At 50.4% G+C, this 19232-nt stretch overlaps 1 protein-coding gene across 1 annotated transcript in view; it reads right to left on the reverse strand.

Moving 5' to 3' along the window:
• The window catches only part of PRKAA2 (protein kinase AMP-activated catalytic subunit alpha 2), a 343505-nt gene extending 324504 nt beyond the window's left edge, over positions 1-19001 (reverse strand). Inside the window, exon 1 of the mRNA XM_085602513.1 lies at positions 18743-19001. Within this exon, the coding sequence (XP_085458639.1) occupies positions 18743-18836 (94 nt within the window). The 5' untranslated portion in view covers positions 18837-19001. The remainder of the gene's footprint in view (positions 1-18742) is intronic.
• Positions 19002-19232: the final 231 nt, after the last annotated feature.

The raw sequence follows: 19232 nt of genomic DNA on the forward strand, positions 1-19232 counted from the left end.
TCATCAGAACCCACGGAATGAATATCATATCCTATGCAGACGACAACCAGCACATGCTCTCACTATCACCCTCACCACAAAGACCAACTTCCGCAGGTGCACGAAGAGTAGGGGTGGGCGGAATTTACGTAATCGCGTTACGCAAATCTCCGCGAAACGGTAAAAAATCTCCGCGAACATGCAGAAATTCCGCGAACACGCGGAATTGCTTGTTCGCGATGCTTTTTTTCTGTTCACAGTTGCTGTTTGCGTGCTTGGGGAGAAATATCTCGCGAACACGCATTTTGAGAACGCGAACAAGAAAAAGTTTCGCGAAGTCGCGGAAAGCAGAATTTTGGGCAATTTCGCGTTCTCCGCAGAACGCGAAATTACCGAAATTCCGCAAATTCCGCGAGCGGAGCGGAATTTACCGCCCAGGCCTAACGAAGAGCATCAATGACTGGATGAAGAACAACTGCCTAAAACTCAACACAGACAAAATGGAAGTGCTGATCTTCAGGAACAGCACCTTGCCAATGGGTCGACTCCTGGTGGCCCTCTGAACTAGGACCTGCACCCACTCCGGCAGCCCACGCACGCAACCTTGGCATCATCATAGAGAGCATGCTCACCAAGAAAAACCAAAACAACGCAGTCTCCTACGCTCGCTTACTCACCCTTCGTATCCTCCGTAAGATCTTCAAATAGTTCCCTATCAACACCAGACACATCGTCACTCATGCCATAGTCACCAGCCGGTTGGACTAAGGCAACACACTCTACTTAGGACTTACCTCGCAACACCTTAAGTGACTACAGACCATGCAGAACTCAACAGCCAGACTCATTCTCAACCTCTTCAACCAGACCCACACCACCCCCACCTCAAGAAGCTCCACTGGCTCCCTATTCAGAAAAAGGTGTCAATTAAAGAAGCCGATCCACACCTACACACCTCTTCATAATCAAGGACCAGCATATATCGACCACTGCCTGAACTTTCACCAACCCTCCAGGTACCTACATTCTGCCTCCTCTTCCTCACAAATACCCCCCGCATCCACTGTAGAAACAGTGGAGGACGCTCCTTCTCCTACTGTGCGGAAAAATCCTGGAAGGACCTCCCCCTTCACCTACAGACCACATCTTCTCTAGTGGAATCCAGGAAAAGGCACAAAACCTGGCTGTTCCATCTGGCTGCTTCCATTTCCTGCCAAAGTCCTCAAAAAAGCCATCAACTGCCAACTCCCCGAAGACCAGGAAACCAACAATCTTCTGGACTCTCCCAATCCAGATTCTGCACCAACCATAGCATCAAAACTGTCCTGATTGCTGCCACAGACGACATTAGAACCCTCAGCACCTGGATACCCTAGTGGATGATTAGTCGCGCTCTATAAATCCATTTCTGATCTGAGACACATTGCATTGGGGTAATGTTGCACCTTGCTCCTCCTGAACAGAGAATCCTCTATAGGGTTGGCGGCCCCTGTCTTCTCTACACAGGCAAGCTGACTTCTAGCTACTTCGGGATAGGGTGAACATCTCTTCAGCGAGGCATAGATTGAGGTGAAATCCCCTCACCGATGAGAAGCTGGCTATCGACAAGGAACTAGTTTTGGTTGCACAGCAAGTAGCCCTCAGAATACTGTATAGAGCACTCCCTTCCCGTGTCCAGCAAAATTTGGAAATGCAACTACAAGTGAGTCAGTCGTTCTCACTTTTATACGATAAAAGCAGACAGGAGATGTGTAGCCACTGTTTGTAATTTCAGAACCGGATTGGGGTGGTTCTCCTTTCAAGTGTTATTTCCAAGCTGCTCTCCAGACACAGTACTTGTATGTAATCATCCTTCTAATAGCAGGAGTAAGCACAAAAGAAGTACAAAGAAGAATGTACTTTTTGCACCTGGGTGCCATCAGCCAAAATGAAGGAGTGTTCGATGAAAGACATAAGGCTGGGCCTCATCCAAGGGATTTCCTGCACCGTGCACAACAGATCCTGCAGTCCCAGCCTTCACCCCTATCCCCAACCAAACAGCAGCACTTTCAGGAAGACTAATAAGCAATTCCTTGCTCAGCAAAAGGCTACTCTAATTTAAAGGACACCACTAGGTCTCCTCCCTCCTTCTTTAGGAATGTCTGCAATACACTTCTACTGTCTAGGAAAACACACCCGCCTCCATCTTGTGCAAAGGGCCGGACCAAGGGCATCCAAATTTGTTCCAAAGAAAAGGGCTCTATGACTCTGGTTTACTAATACACACTACGCATATACCATACAAGCTACACACAAAGACACACAACATAAAATTAGGATATTAGCGCTAAGATCTGGGTAAGTGTGTAGAAGCAGGACTTTACACAAGTGGGTCAACAGGCCTCCACTCTAGTAACACAGATGAAAAGACCTGGTTACAACTATGGAGTAACAAAACATGGAACACTTTCACCACCTTTCTACATACTAAACCCAGGACCAGAACGGTAGTTCATTGTTTGTACAGTGAAGGCAAGCTTGGTGCGCCTCTCCAGGTCACAGGCCATGTACAGGACCTTACTCGTGGCAAGACCTAGGAAACATAATCAATTAGTGTGAGTCAAGGATAAAATAAAAAAACAAACGTAGAGCAGGGGAACACAACCGTCTACAGTTAAGTATAAGAACCAGTGAACATCGGTGACTTGATTGTGGGTTTCTTTTTGTGGAATAGAACACAACTGTACACCATGCGAGGGGCATTACCCATCCCAACAGCATAAGTCCATTTCTCAAGTAGTATTTCACATATAGCCCTTTATGAGTGATCTGGTAATCAATCTGCTTTATTTTTAAACTGTTCCAGTTGTTTTCTTCGCTTGTCATTATACAAATACATGGATCATCCTCTCTGGGTTTTTTTTAAGGCTCCAAGTAATCATTGAACTTGTTTTTTCATCTCTGGTTAGCAATTGTATAATGATAAAAGTAATCAATACAGTCTAGGAGCCAATAAACCTAATCGTGTTTTCACAAGACAAACAGCAAAACGTAAATGAGTATAAGATGATAATTGGAGCCAGAGGCGGCACATTCAAAGAGAAAAGTAAATAATGTGGGACACAAACATACACACAGTATCTCTTTCACATAGGTCCAGATGTACTATTTACTGGTCGCAAAAAATTGACCGCCAATATTTTTGTGTCCAGAAAAGAAGCTCATGAACCAATCTTTTGAATAACCGTTCTTAAAATTCTGATTAAAAATGGGTCGCAATCCAATCTACATCATCAATCTTAATGAGGTTGTAACCAAATCGAGACTCACTCTGGCTGGAGGCCATCACATGGATAATGGCCTGTTAGCTTTTAGCAGACCACCACGTTAGTGATTGTCTTTATGGTTTAACTCTCTTTATTAATTTCTCACATACAACATAAAAGGAAATCAAATCTCGACTCCTGAGTACAATATAGATCAGACACAAGTGCTGCTACTATTCACATTACCAAGGTAAAGCATGGAGCGAGGTCTCGATGATAGACAAAAGAAGAAATAAAATATTAAAAATAACAAAAACAACATTAAAAAAAAAACCCGAAACATGTCCCCCCTCCGCCCCCACCCCCTTCTCGTCCATCCCCTATACACCACCCTAAGGAAGGGGAGTGCCTGTACCCACAATGAATCATCTCCGCCTAGCAGAGCTGCCTGGGAGGGCCTTCTGCAGTATCTGAGTATCTTCCAGCCGCAGCAGTCTGAGATATCGAGGGCACGTTAATTCCCTGAATTCAGTTCTGAGGAGCGTGAGGAAGGGACGCCAGAGCTCTGGGAATTCAGAGCCCCTGCCTGCAAGAGTGAGAGTAAGCTTCTCCATCCCCAGCACCATCCACAATCTATGCAGCCAACCTAGGCAGGATGGGGGTGAGGGAGTGTGCCAGTGCGCCAGTATGTTCTGTGTGGCCGCCCCCAAGGCTATAGCGGTCAGGCGTCCCCATCGGGACTTAAGAGGGTACATCAGTGGATTCGGTAAGCCCAACAGTATATAGGCAGGGAAACGTGGGAGCTGTGTGTCCAAATGAGTATCTATGTCATCCAGGATTTGGGCCCAGTACGGCCGAATATGTGTACAACCCCACAGTAAGTGCTCTAACGTACCCACCTCCTCACAGCCCCTCCAACAGAAAGCACTCTGGCGGGGGTCAAAACGATGGAGGCGCTCCGGCGTGTAATACCAATAGGTGACTACCTTGGTCATAGTCTCGGTGAGGCCTGCGTGGTGTGCTGAGTGCCGGGCTCTGTAGTATATGCCGTCCCACTCCTTGTGGGTGAGAGATCTGCCAATCTCGCGTTCCCAGCGTGTCCGGCCTGCATTATATGTGTGTGTGGTAGTGATTAGGAGATGCTTGTAGAGATCAGAAATACGTTTTTTATCTGATGATCTAGTGATAAGCCATTTCTCGAAAGCGGTGAGGGAGCGCTGGGCACCGGACTTCACCTGGGGTTGCAGGACCCAGTGTCTGAGCTGGAGGTAAGTAAGCCTCTCGGTCTCAGGGAGGCCATAGTCCATACGAATCTGTGGGAAGGGGAGGATGCCCTCCGCGTCGAACAGATGTCCGAGGCATCGACATGGAGAGGGCCGCCATTGTGCGAAGGCCTTGATTGACAAACCTGGTTGGAAGTCTGGGTTGCTAAAGAGTGGCGTCAAAGGGGAGGGAAAGGTCGTCAGATCATGCGTGACAGTGGTGCAGTCCCACGCCTCCAAAGTCGTACCCGTGATATGAGAAGCATATAGATTCGGTGGTCTGTGAGCTTTACGTAGGAATGGGATCCCCTGCAGGGTCGTGGCCGCAACCGCTTGGTCATGGAACAACCAATGCTTCTCAGACTCCAACCGACTCCATTCCACAAGGTAACGGAGCTGTGTGGCGTAGAAATAAAGCTGCAAAGCTGGGACCCCCACTCCTCCCCGGTCGGGTGGTAATATTGCTATGGTATGCTTAAATCTGGGTTTACGGCCCTGCCAGATGAATTGCGCCAGATCTGCCTGAGTCTGCTGGATCCAGCCAGCCGGCGGGCGAAGAGGAAGCGTCTGAAAAAGATATAGGATCTGGGGGAGAATGGTCATTTTGGTGGCCACGATTCTGCCTAGCCAAGAAAGAGTATGATGCTTCCATTGTCCCAATTCCCTGCGGATGTGCGCGCGGAGCCGATCATAATTAGCGGTAACTGTGTCGCGAATGGTAGGGCCCAACAGCACTCCCAGGTAGGGGACCGTGGAGTCCGCTCACTGTATCGGGTGCTCCTCTTGTAGTCTAGCCAGCGTGTGTTGGGTAAGGGAGATATTAAGCGCCGTCGATTTCCCCATGTTAATTTTAAAACCGGACGCCTGCCCAAAACTATGAAGTTCAATGAAGAGCGCTCGAAGCGACTGGACCGGATCGGTGAGAGATAAAAGAATATCGTCTGCATACAGGCTGATGGTGTGTATATCTCCGCCAAATTTAATGCCCTTTACAAGGGGGTGGTGCCTGATCCGGTGAGCTAACGGTTCCATATATAACGCAAAGAGGAGGGGGGAAAGGGGACATCCCTGCCTCGTGCCCTTGCCAATGGGAAACCGGGAGGAAGTCTGTCCATTTACCCGGACCGAGGCCATGGGCAACCGGTAACAGTTCAGAATCCGCGTGCGCAGTTTCTCCCCTAGTCCGAACCTCTGCAGTACCTGTTCGAGATATGGCCAGTCCACCCTGTCGAAGGCCTTCTCGGCGTCTATGGCCAATAACATGTATTCTCCGTCCGTGCGCGACGCTTTTTCAATGATGTGGAGGACTCTCTTGGTATTGTCACTCGTCTGTCTCTGCGGTATGAACCCTGCCTGATCCGGTTCCACGAGCTGGGGGATATATGGACCCAGTCGCGTTGCGAGGATACTTGTATATAGTTTAAGGTCAATGTTGAGCAGGGAAATCGGCCTGTACGCACCACACACTGTCGCGTCCTTCCCGGGCTTAGGAATGACCACAACCGATGCCTCCAACATCTCCGCCGGGATGGCGCCATCCTGGGAGAAGGTGTTGAACAGGTCTCTCAACAAGGGAGCCACCTGTGCGCAGAAGGTTTTGTAAAAGGCTGCCGAGTACCCATCCGGACCAGGCGATTTGCCTGATTTTAGGCGCGAGATTGCCGCTATGACCTCCTCTGTCCCTATATCGCTATCAAGTTGGTCAGCCTGCTCCGGGGTAAGCGCCGGTTACTGCGCTGCATCTAGTTAGGCAGAGCAGAGGGACAGGTCTAAGGAGTTGCCTGCATATAGAGTTGCATAAAAGTACCGGAAAGCCTCCGCAATTTCCCCATCCTCCGACATGAGGTCGCCGCCCGTACCCCGACGGATGGACCGCACTCCCTGTCGCTGTCTGGCCGCCCGCAGCCTGTGGGCCAATAAACGGCCGCATTTATCACCGCTAACGTAGAAGGATTGGCGCAGCCGCAGGGCCGCGTATTCGGCTCTGTCCTGGTCCAATGCCGCTAGCTGCTTTCGCTCCACACACAATCGCCGCCAGGCTCTGGCTGCGCCCGTTCGCTGGTGCATCTGCTCCAACTCCGCCACCCTCTGGGTGAGCTCTGCCCGTTTGTGGCTGTGTTCCCTATTACTGGCCGTCGAGATAGCTATGAAGTCTCCTCGTAGGACGGCCTTAAGGGCCGTCCATTGTGTCGCCAGAGACGTGTCCGAGTTCGCGTTAAGGGTGAGGTAGTTGGCAATAGCCGTCTTGATTTGCTCGACCGTAGCCGCATGGTGGAGTAGCGAGTCGCGGAGGCGCCAGTGCCGCACCGGCTGTTGGGCCTGGGGGAGCTGGAAGGTGGCCACCACCGGGGAGTGATCTGAGAGGGACGCAGTGAGGATCTCGGCGCCCGTCGCGAGCGCCTGCAACGGTAGGGAGCTAAGGAAATAATCAAGTCTGGCATATGTTTTGTGTGCTCCCGAAAAGTGTGTGTATGCTCGGCTGCGGGGGTGAAAATGGCGCCAGAGGTCAACCATCCCCAGCTCGTCGAGGCGGGCCTTTCCCGACTGGGATAGAGCTCCCACCTGGGATGTACGCTGCGCCGATCGATCGCATATGTTGTCGAAAACTAAATTCAGGTCCCCCCCCTGCAACAGACGTCGTTCTGTGTTGGCTGTGGCCTCAGTGAGAGCAGTGTGGAAGAATTTATCCTGACCTTCATTAGGGGCAAAAACAGAACCAACTACGAGGGAGATCCCCGCAACCAGGAACTGATAGGTAAGTAGTCGACCCCTTATCTCAGCCTCCTTCTGCAGGACCCTACCCGGAAAAGAACGAGACACCAGGATAGCTACTCCGGCTGTTTTGGTGGGGTTAGAGGAAAAGAGTTGTGTGGGGAAGGCGCGCGATTTCATTCTGTGGAGATCTTTGGGGGTGAGGTGTGTTTCCTGTAAGAGGCATAGGTCTGCGGCTGAGTGTTCCAGGAAATAAAGGACCGCCCTGCGCTTAACCGGATTGTTAAGTCCCCGCACATTAAGGGTCAGGACGTTAAGTGGTTTCTGGGGCATTCAATGTGTGAGGGGGAGGCACTCCGAAGCGTAGCGCGTAGCGCCTAAGCTGGATTGCAACACCGAGACATCTAGGATACCGCGTAGGACTGGAAGGACACCCCGCTATGGAGGGGAGGAGGATGGACGAGTGTAGCAGTTCCCAACTCAACCCCAGAACCCCAACAAAATTAAGAGGGAGAGTCCTCCCCAACAACCTAAATAACCAACAACCAAAATGCAACAAGAGATATAGTCCGTTGTCCCAGGACAACTGGTCAGTCAGTGAACAGGGGTCCATCTCGTAGCCTCTGGAGGAGCACTCTCCCCCCCGCCGCCCACCCAGAACCAGCACAGAAGCTGAACAGGAGCTCTCGCCAAAGGCGCACTCTAGCTACTCGTGGCCGTGTGGTCGCTCCCAGCAAGCGCCTCCGTCGAAGCGGTCAGCGCCGCCTGCTGACTCAGTACGATCTCCGAGTGAGCCGGCCTGCGGGAACGCCGCCGTCTAGACTGCCTCTGCCATCCAGATGAAGGAAGCTCTGGGCCCGACGCCTCCCCACCGTCGTCATCCGCATCTTCCGGCGACGCCAGGCCCAGCAGTCGGCACGCCTCTATCAGGGAGCGCATCTGGTGGAGCCTCCCCTCGTGACGAAATATGAGGCAGAAGGGGTGCCCCCATGAGTACGCGATCCCCCGCTGTCGGAGGTGCTCCGTGACGGGGCGGAACTGCCGACGCCTCTGGAGGGTGATCAAGGCCAGGTCCTGATAGAGGACAGGGGTATGGCCCTGGAAAGAAATGGGATGAAGGGCTCGGGCCTTGGCTAGAATCAACTCCTTGGTTTTAAAGTCCTGTACACACACCAGGATATCCGCCGGCGGGGCGTTGGCACCCCGGGGCGGGCCCACCCGATGAGCTCTGTCTAAGACTATATCTGTGTCCAGACCGCTCCCCAGGACGTGCCGGAAGAGGGCCGCAGTGAAAGCCAGCAGATCCCTGGTGTCGTCAGTGGTCTTGACCTCCCTAATTCTGATATTATGTCTTCGGGACCGGTTTTCGAGGTCCTCCAGATGCAGTTGAATGTCCATGTTCTGATCCCGCAATCTAAGGACTTCCTGTTGAAGCAGGGCCGTGTCGTTTACTGCCACGTCACTTTTCTCCTCAAGGGTGGCTACTCGTTCTCCCACGCCATCTACATCCTTGCGTAGGTCCTTGAGTTCAGCCGCAAATTCTGCTTTCACTGACTGGATATCTTCACGTAGGGTGAGGAACAGAGACTCCAAAAATGCCTTCGTGATGGGCTCCTCTCCGGTGCCTGAGGGAAGCCCGGTGGGCGCAACGGTAGGCGTCGCGCCAGCCTTCGCTCGGGCGACTGAGGCCGACCGAAAATGTCCTTCGTAGGCTTCCCCTTGGGGGGTCGGGTCTTGGACATGCTCCCCTCCTCCGCCGTTTCTCCGGGGTCCGCAATCAAAGCCGTTGTCAGGAGGAGTGCGCAGGGGGGGACCCCCAGGGGCTCCCCAGCCGCGTGCGCAGACCCCTTCAGCAGCGGGGCCCACCTCAGCCAAGTCCAGCGCTCAGGCCGGTCGCCGGCAGCGGCGTGCGATCTGCCACAGTATCCCCAGAAAGTCCCCCTCCACTAGGAGGGCCGCTTCACCCCGCCGCTCGACTTCAGTGGCCGATCCTCTGGGCAGTAAGGTGCACGTGAGCACGGGGTGCCCCCGCCTGGCGAGTCCCGGGGCGCCGCACCCCGGTGGCCTCCTCGGTCCGAACCCTGCCCCGACCGTGTCTCCTGCCGGGCAAGCTCGTCGCATCCAGCGCCACCAGCTTGGCCTCTCAGTCTCTGCTCCCCCCTCCTGTGGTGTCCACCCTCCTGCAGCCGATGCGTCCCCCGCGTTGCGGCCCCAGCTCACCCAAGCGCCAACGGTCGCCACCTCCGCGGCCAGCACCACGTTGCGGGGCTGTTCTCACCACTCCTCTGGTCCCGATGTCCTCACCTTGACTTCGGCAGTCGCGCTGACACTTCGCCGCTCCCAGTGCCTCCTCAGACCCCAAAACCGTCGTCCCACAACTTCGGGGGAGCCCTTTCAAGGGGCCGAGGGTCCGCTGCAATTGGCGCGCTCACCTCCGCTTTCGTTTGTGTTCAGTGCGCCACTCCTCCATCCAGCGATCCCCGCTGTCACCGCAGGCCGGCTGAGTGCCTCGCCGCACAGTCTGGCGATCTCCGGGCCGGGCAGCACTCCCCAGGCGCCCGCGCTGCTGGGGCCCCCACGGGCAGCCCCCGCCGAGAGGTAGAGCCGCAGCCGTGAGCTCCGACGCTGGCCTCGGCTCCGCCCAGCAGGGCCCACCGCTATGCTGAGGCCTCCCAACACCGGGGAGGCCGGTGCCAGCTCCGCTTAACACCGCCGGATCTCTGGCCCTCTGTCCGTCCTCTGAGCGCCGGAGGCTCCCCACCGGCCCAGGACCCAGGTCACAGTGAGCGATTCGCACGCCTCACGGGCCGCGCGGTGCCTCTCCGGGCGGACGGCGGGCAGGAGCAGGAGAAGACGCGTCCTACCGCTCCGCCATCTTGGCCACGCCCCCCTAGTGATTGCCTTTAAAGAAAGTAATTTATTTTCCTTACAGGAAGAGGGTTGCTTTTAACAAATTGTTTACATTTTTTATGTCAAGTTGAACGGACAGACCGAGATGTCTGGTTGCAAAAGCAAGAACTTAAAAGGACTAACACCCCACCCATTGCTTACCAATGGTTCGCTTTACTGTCACTCTCATTTGATTGCTTACTATGCAATGGCTTTCCCAGCTTCTCTCTCTTGCTCTTGTCCCTCCATTGGGCTTAGCCTCTTTACCAGCTCTCAGATTGGCTGGGTTCTATCCTACAGCTCAATTTTGGGGAACTACTTTTTTCTTTTTGCTTATACACTCCATAACAGTGCATTTGTTTTCCAGTTCTCTCTCTTGTACTCTTCTCCCCACACCAAACACCCACACACCATGTTGCCACCTCCCACGTGTTGCAAGCTCTCTCACATGATTCTCCCTCTGCCAAGCATCCTGCCTCCACAACCCGTGTTGCTCTCCTGCGCGTGCTGCTTTTCTTTTCCTCTGCTCAATCCCCACTGCTTCTTTGAACCCGCTCCTCAATCACTCCCATCCACATCCACCTTCTTTTATACATTTTTTTCTATATTTTTGGGGGGTGCAGACCAGGAAGCAATGGGTTGCCTGCAGCTCTGCCTTAAGAAAAAGCACTTTCATGCTACTTCTTTTTCAATTTGTTATTACCAATTTTATTACCAATCCATTTTGGCTCTGTAAATACCAAAAAAATGGCGCCTATGTCATTTTGTATGTGGCATGCATGATAATGCATGCCCATGCACACATCCTCACAAATGTGCATGTCTACAAAATAACACGATAGCTGCATCATTGTGCTTATTTTTTGCCATGCTACAGAGCTTCTTTACCCCAAAGTGTGACCTATTGTCTTTGCCAATGCTTGGTTAAGTTTGTTTCAGAGCAGGGAGTGGTCCCCTGGACCACTGCCTACTTCTCAACAACTTTTTTAGGTCAAAGCCTACCAGACAGCTCAGCTGTCTGGTTTGCAAAGGGATCTTGGGGACATTCTGAAGGCTTTTCTGGGAATACATTCCACACATTGCTTACTATTGGCTTTGTGGTTTGTAACTAACATGTGCTTGCTTTCTATTTGCTGGCTTTATTTATTCTAGGCTGTCCAGCACGTCTGTGTCCCTCCCATGGAGCATAGCCTGTTCACCATCACTTCATGTATTGTTCTACGATTGCCTGCTTTCTGTAAACAGGCCTTTAAATTGTATTTTTACCTTGTCAAATTTGCTGTGCATTCAAAGACAGAGGTAAAATGTCAGGCTCTGTTTTCTGAAAGACTGTCTTCTGAGGGAGCTTGGTGTTTAATTTTTTTCTTTGACTTAAAAGTGTGAGGATTTACATGACAAACCTGCTGGGTAGGGTACCCATGTGGAAGGAAAGGCTGTAGGATGTTATTTTTCCTAGCACACAACAACATTTAAAAGTCTGTAAATTAACTGTGCAATATATCAGAATTAGAATCAATTTGTTTGTGATTCTGGAGTGTGGTGGAAACAAATATTCTAAATGATCAAAACAAATCAACACACTTGGTGATGCTATTTCCACAAATTATTGTTTGTGCACTGTATAGTCCCCTATATGCATTGTGGCTCCACTCTACTCCACTCTATTCTACTCCACTATACCCACTCTATAGCAGTCTACTCCCCTCTACACTACTCCACTCTATGTCACTCCACTCTAGGCCACTTCACTCTATGCCACTCTACAATGCTCCACCCTACGACACTCCACTCCACTCTTTGCCACTCCACTCTACTCCACTCTGCATCACTCTATGACACTTCACTCTAAAACACTCCATGCCATTCCACTCCATGACACTCCACTCTACAACACTCCACTCTAAAACACTCCACTCTAAGGCACTCTACTCCATTCCACTCTGTGACACTCTACTCCACCTCACTCTATGACACTCTACACCACTTCACTGTAGGCTACTCTACTCTATGACACTACACGACACTCCACTAACACTATTCGACTACATGACTCCTCTCTATACGACACTTCAATCTATAACATTCTATGGCACTCCACTCCACTCTTCCCGGTGCAGACGCTGAGGGTAGGTGGATCACCGTGACCCCGCGATGGGCATGACACCATCCCACGAGGTGTCTCCCTGACTCGCCGCACCGGTTGAGGCAACACTCCGACTACAGGGAGGTCCTCATCAAGCACTACTGGAGAAACTCGAGGTAGTGCCCTTCCCTAGTGGTAGTTAGCAATTAGCAGCACCACAAATTGTAGATAGATTTTCACTTCCAAGGTCCTGATGAATGGCCACGGTATTTCATAACCATTAGGCAAGAAACATGTTGACCACAGAGAGTTGAGCATAGCTTCAACTGAACCCTCACGTGAGGGGAGCTGCCACTCTTCAAACAGTTTTTAATAATGCGGATAACCAACCTGAATAAAATGACCCTTTGGAATATCCAAACTTTTTTAAAAACGCACTCACTACACTTCACTGTATCTACACTTTCACGGGCCACACACCCCCACTTCATCAAATGGCAAAGGAACAAAAGATCTCCGACAAAGAGCCCCTTTGCGGGTGCCCGTTGGGTATTGCAGCGCCGACCCAACGAGGAGCAGGTCCAGATGATGAAGCATAGCACCTAGCTTGCTGGGTGTGTGAGGACCCTAGTGCCGCAAAAGCAGGATCCCCTGTGTTTCCCGACCCCTCCTAGCACCCCTCCTTTTCCACCATTGTCCTTTGATGGATGGTGCACGCCTACTGCTCAGGCTCCACGAATAGAGGAACGGCACCCACTTTTGATATTAATAACTCCACTCCACTCTAACAACACTCCACGATACTCCAATTCATGATACTCTGCTCCATGAAATTCGACTCCATTGCACTGTACGACACTTTACTCTACTCTACACCACTGCACTCTATGACACTCTAAGATACTTCAATCTATGACACTCCACTCTATGCCACTCCACTCTACGCCACTCCATGCAAAGCCCCTCCACTATATATGACACTTTACACTAAACCGCTCCACTCTACAGCACTCCACTCTATGGTACTCCACTCTATGACACTTTACTCCACTCTAAGCTATTCCACTCTACGCCACTCCATAACAGTCCACTCTACTCTACGCCACTCTACTCCACTCTGTCCCTCTACTCAACTCCACTCCACTCTACAACACTGCACTCTTCTCCATTCTCCATTCTACTCCACACCATGACACACTACGCCCCTCCACTCTATACACAACACTCTTCGACACTCTACTCCATTCTACACCAATCCACTTCATGCCACTCCACTCTACACCACACCACTCCACGCTACGATACTCCACTCTACTCCACTCCAATTTAAGACACTCTACTCCACTCTATGCCACTTTATTACACTCTGCACCACTCTATGCCATGTATTCTAGGCACTCTCCTCCACTCTACAACACTCCACTCTACAAAACTCAACTCTATGAGACTCCACTCTATGACACTGTACTCCATTCTACTCCACTCTACAACATTCTATTCCAATCCATGGCACTTTGCTTTAGGCCACTCTATTCAACTCTACTCCACTCTGCTAAACGACCCTCCACTCTACGACCCTCCATGAGACTCTACTACACACTATGACAGTCGACTCTATGACATTCAACTCTACACCACTCCATGACACTCTACACCACTCCACTCTATGGCACTCTACAACACTCTATACCACTCCAATCTATGACACTCTATGCCAAGTTACTACCCTCTTTGCCACTCTACCCTATGTCCCACCACTCTAAACCCCTCCACCCTACATTGCACTCTACAGCATAGGGAAACAACCTTTACAATGCAGTCATTACACACGATACCTTTACAACGCGGTCAACGACCGCGTTGTTACAACGCAGTACCATTACAACACAAGTTGTTACAACAACTTTCTCTAGATGGTGCTCTAAACTAAGGAATAGTTTCATTTGCTATTCCAAAACCTTCCCTACTGTTGCACACACTGGAGCTGGAATAGTAAATGAATCTATTCCTAAGTCCAACGCGCCATCTAGAGCAAGTCGTTGTAACAACTTGCATTGTAATGGTACTGTGATGTAACAATGTGGTTGTGTAACAACTGTGTTGTAAAAGCACGCAATGTAATGACTTGCGTTGTAAAGAGACATATTCTACAACATGACACTCAACTCCACTGCATGCCACTCCACTCTACAACACTCCACTCTACTCTGTGCCACTAAATTCCAGTCTATGCCACTTCACTCCACGACACTCTACGACCCTCCACTCTACGACACTCTATGACTTTCCATGACATTCTAATCCACTCAACCACAGTCCACTCTACTCCACTATCCGCCACTCCACTCTACGCCATGCCACTCTATGCCACTCCACTCTATGACATTTTAGGACACTATTCTCCATTCTATGCCACTCTACTCTACAGCACTCCATTATACGATACTCTACCCCATTCCATGCCACTCCACTCTACTCCGCTCTATGCGATTCTAATCTGACACTTTACTGCACTTTACGAGACTTTACTCCACCCTACGACACTGTACTCCAATTCATGCTACGCCACTCTATGCACCTCCAGTCTATGCCACTCTACATTACTTCACTGTACGCCACTCCACTTCACTCCACTCCACTTCACTCTACTCCATGACACCTCCATTCTACGACACTCCACTTTACGTCACTTCAATCCATGACACTCTACGCCACCCTATGCCATGCCACTCCACACAACTCCATGCCACTCTCCTCTACCCCACAAACTTTTAGCCATACTGAACAGCGGCCATGCTGGATTACAGCATGACTAAAACACACTGGCAAAGCCAATAGCTCTTGCATAGGAAAGATCTATTGGATTTACCAATGCATGTTTTACCATTCCCCTTGTGAGTGAGTTAACACTCCAAATCCAAGAAGTCAGTAACTTTTATATTTTTTGCAACTGGATTTGAGATGCAAAACACTAGTACATTGGAAACCAAATCGGTATTTTGAGTGGCCACCTACAACATGGTCCTTCCCAAATAGTGATTTATTGTGGGATCAGAATCTTGGTTTAGGAGTTGATAAAGTTTACAGACTCCTAAAATTGGATTCGTACATTTGCAGTTGCAAACTCCGTATTTGGAACGTTTTTTATCGTAAAAATGCTTTGCACGCCTGGCCCTTGGTAGAGCTCACATGAGCGCACTCAAACACAGCCGCTCACAAACACACACCGACTCTCATACAGTCTATCTACCACACAGTCTCTCTCACAGACACACAGTCTGTCTCTCTCACACAAAAAAGAAGTCACTCACATAGTCTCAATCACAAACATGCAGTCACACAATATTTCACATAAACACAAACTGTCTCACAAACACACACAACATGGAGACACACACAGGCTCTCACACACCGTCTCTTTCACACCCACAAATACACACAGTTCCTTGAATCGGATGCATCCCAGAAGCTCTCACAAATGTTGTAATTGTTGTAGAAAGAGTTTGGAAGTGTTTCACCTGTGACAAGATGAATGACTCAAACTGTTACCACCACACCATGACCTTAGATGAGGGTGAAATGACAGTCACTTCCCTGAAAAGGTCAGGGTTGTTTATAGTAGACGTGCTAGTGTTGTTTGAAGCCAGTCTGTGTTGCATGAACTCTCCTTCACCCGCATTATGCAGAGCTCAACTCAAATACAAGGGAGGGAGCAGGGCAGCGTTTTGTGTTCACTCCCCGCACAAGGGGTGTGTCTGTCTGGTACAACACGATACACACCGTGAAAAAGATGGCAAGTCATGGCTGATCTTGTTTCACAACACAAAGGAACTGCTTTTGGCGCTTACTTCTTTTGGGCCTCCTGGAATGGGGAAAGTGTTTTGCTTCGTTGCGGATTAGAATGCATACCCAAAACACCACACGCGTAATGGGACCGGGAAAGCAACAGGACATACATTCACTGCTGACGCTGTACCAAGGGAGGGGTACATGAGGGCTGTACCCGACACAGATGTGCTGTAACATGTGGCTTGTGTGATAATAGTGCTGACACTTACAAGCGGTCTCTGTACACCTTGCTGATTCAATGCTGCTAATCCCTCTTCGCCTATTTATAACATCCTTCGGAGAGGGTGTGGCGCAGGGGCCAGAGCTGCCGTCTCAGGAGCTGTGGATCCGGTTCGAGCCTCGTTGGGGGGCAACATCCTGTGATTCTGGGCAAATCACTTAATCTCCCCATGGACAGAGCCTGGATACCCTCACGAGTGATAAACCGCGCTATAAAAATCTACAAACGTAAACCGATTTAGTCTTACAATGCACTCTTCGCCTATTCATTACTACAAATACAATGCACTCTTCACTGATTCAAGGCACTCTTTGCTGAGTCAGTGCTACAATACAAGTCTCGCCCATTCATGATATAATAATCTGTAACAGAAAAGAGGCAGTCACAGAAGTAATACCACAGTGAATAGGAACAACAAACGCTGCAAGCGGAGGCCCCAGAGCGCTCTCCGGCACTCTCGCTCACCGTGAACCTCTGACTCGGACCCTTTCCCACACGAGGGTATATTTATCCATCTGTAACTCATCCGCCCCTCTCCTCCAGGCATTCTGGGAAAGCGATGTCACCCGGGACCAGCTGTGCCCTCGCTGGCAGGCTCACCATTCCAGTCCACGAGAATGTGTGCTGCAGCCACTACAAACCACTCTATGGTGCTGCTCAGGCAGAAGTGTGTGCTGGGGTAACACGCGCACCTCTCGCTGTGTCCAATACAGACTTGGTAGATTTTGTTGAGATTTAGGCTTGTGTGTCACACACTGGCTCTGCAGAAGGGGCAAGCACATCGCAGGTGTGCGCTGTCCGCTGCTGTAGTAAGAGACTGTGAAAAGTACCAAAGGAGTGCCATCGCTATGCACACAATAATATATTTCAAAGAATTGTAACTTGTGACCCGCAGATAACACAAGGATCTCCGCAACAAAAACAGTAACCCACTGAGCTAGCTACATGAAATACAAACCCGTGACCTGCATGTTACACGCTGCTCTTTGGGGCAGGTGCACTAACCCTGTATGCTATTTGATGATGAGTCAAACCCGTGAGTAGACTGCACATAGATCTCTCCAGCTTGTGCATACCTTTCTTACTGCTGTGACGCCTTAGAACTCACTAGGTACGCAACCTTCTCTGCAGCAGATGCGTTCACCCCCTAAATGTGATAAAATGCAGTCTCTGACCAATTAAAAATCCAAAACTGACTTGCTATCAGATGTGTCTTTGTTGACAATTTTCTTTAAGTTCAGCTTTTTTTTTAAAATGCATAACTTGACTGTTATTTGACTCTGCCACATGTGCACCCCCATCTATGTAATCACCAAGTATTATTTCCCATGTTCTGCAATGTCAACCACCAAAGTACAACTACTTCTATTCATCCAATCAAAGCACTTCAGAGGAAAGCAGTGTAGGGCCGGCGTTTAAATGTCAAGAAGAGAACACGTTCATAAGGCGTTAAAGCTGAAAATCACGCTGAGGCTTACTCAACACCGCCTGTATTATGTCGCGCGCAGACCCTCGCGCGTAATCACTGGCTGCCCTCCCAGAACACACTCCTGAAGGATCACACCCGTTTCACTAAAAAACGCATGTGTCACTTACAGAAACAGTGCCGTCATTTGTATTTTTAAAAAAGAACTGAGGAACTGTACTGTTTTACAAGTACAACTCTCACAACATCAATGTAATAAAAATGATGGTATAGTGAAGCTATGCGTTAGGCGTAATAGAAATGGAGAAGCAATTCCGCCCAGTGGCTTAGCGCTAAATGGTGCCCCACCTGCAGAGTGTAATGAAGGGCACGAGGCCTCCCATATCTCACAGATATTATTTGACCAGGGCCTAAATGAGGCCCCCCTGAAGGATTGAGAGCCGCTGAGGGGTGCCCTACCCCACTCTAAAGGGGGACCTAACGCCCCCCAGGGCTGGCTGTGACCTTTGCTCCGTTGTTAACATCCCACGTAACTTTTAGAAGAAAAAATATTGCTTCCAATAAATTAACAGTTATCACCAACGCTTCAGAAATGCTGGACGAAAGGACACACGCACTTGCTCTCTGCGCTATGTTTTGCAATAGTGGTACATATAATTCTGTGCATGACCCACGTCTATCTAAACGGACAGAAGATACGAATTTTCCATTGGAATCGTGGAATGTATTTGATAATTCTTTCTTGCATTAAGGTGCCATGGAGAAACCACGGGTGAAGTTGGGGGTAAAAAGACGGCTGTCTCCTGCCGCGCTCCCTGTCAGCATCCAGAGCTCAATTTGCCTCTCGCTTTTTTACCGACACCTGCTCACGCCCCAAGCGCATGGAAACATCTATTCTCCAAACCAGCTGCGCCACGGCTACCTGAACACCACAGGTTAACCATCTCACGCGGGCTACGGCTTCTGCGTAAGGTGCGTCGCAGTTAGAGAACCAGCCCGTCCCCCGCAACCCGCTACGCGACCGTGACAGTGACACTTCACAGACCCAGGCGCAAACAGGAGGAAATGCTACTCAGCTTTTCACTTTGCCGAAGGTACCGACTCCCAGGGTGTCTCCGAGCAGGTAGTGCCCAATCTTCACCCTCCCGTCGTGCTTCTGCTTCTCAGCCATCTTTCCGTTCCGCCTGTCCTGCTCGGTGTACCCAGCATGCAGCGGGGCGGGCAGAGGGAATGCCAGGCTGATCGCTGATGCTCTCACCGGAGGCTCTCGGACGCTGTGGCAGTGGGTGCTGCAGACGGTGAACTCACTCTGTCCGCTTCTTATCAGTGCTGCCGCGGCTGTAGCCTGCAAATGTTGTGCAATCCAGCCTTATTCGCGCCGGGACTCCCACTGAAGCAAAACACCAACCCGCAGTGTTTGTCAACATTGAAAGTTTCAGTGTCAGGGTTTGTGCGATGCACGTGTAGAGAGACTAGAGGCTATCTCCCACTTCAAGGGGAAACTTGTGAGGCAGCGTTCATATTTTAGGACTGCTAGACTTGCAGACTCCCTGACAAAGATTTCTAA

Source organism: Triturus cristatus, chromosome 4_2, assembly GCF_964204655.1.
Source record: "Triturus cristatus chromosome 4_2, aTriCri1.1, whole genome shotgun sequence".
Lineage (NCBI taxonomy): Eukaryota > Metazoa > Chordata > Amphibia > Caudata > Salamandridae > Triturus > Triturus cristatus.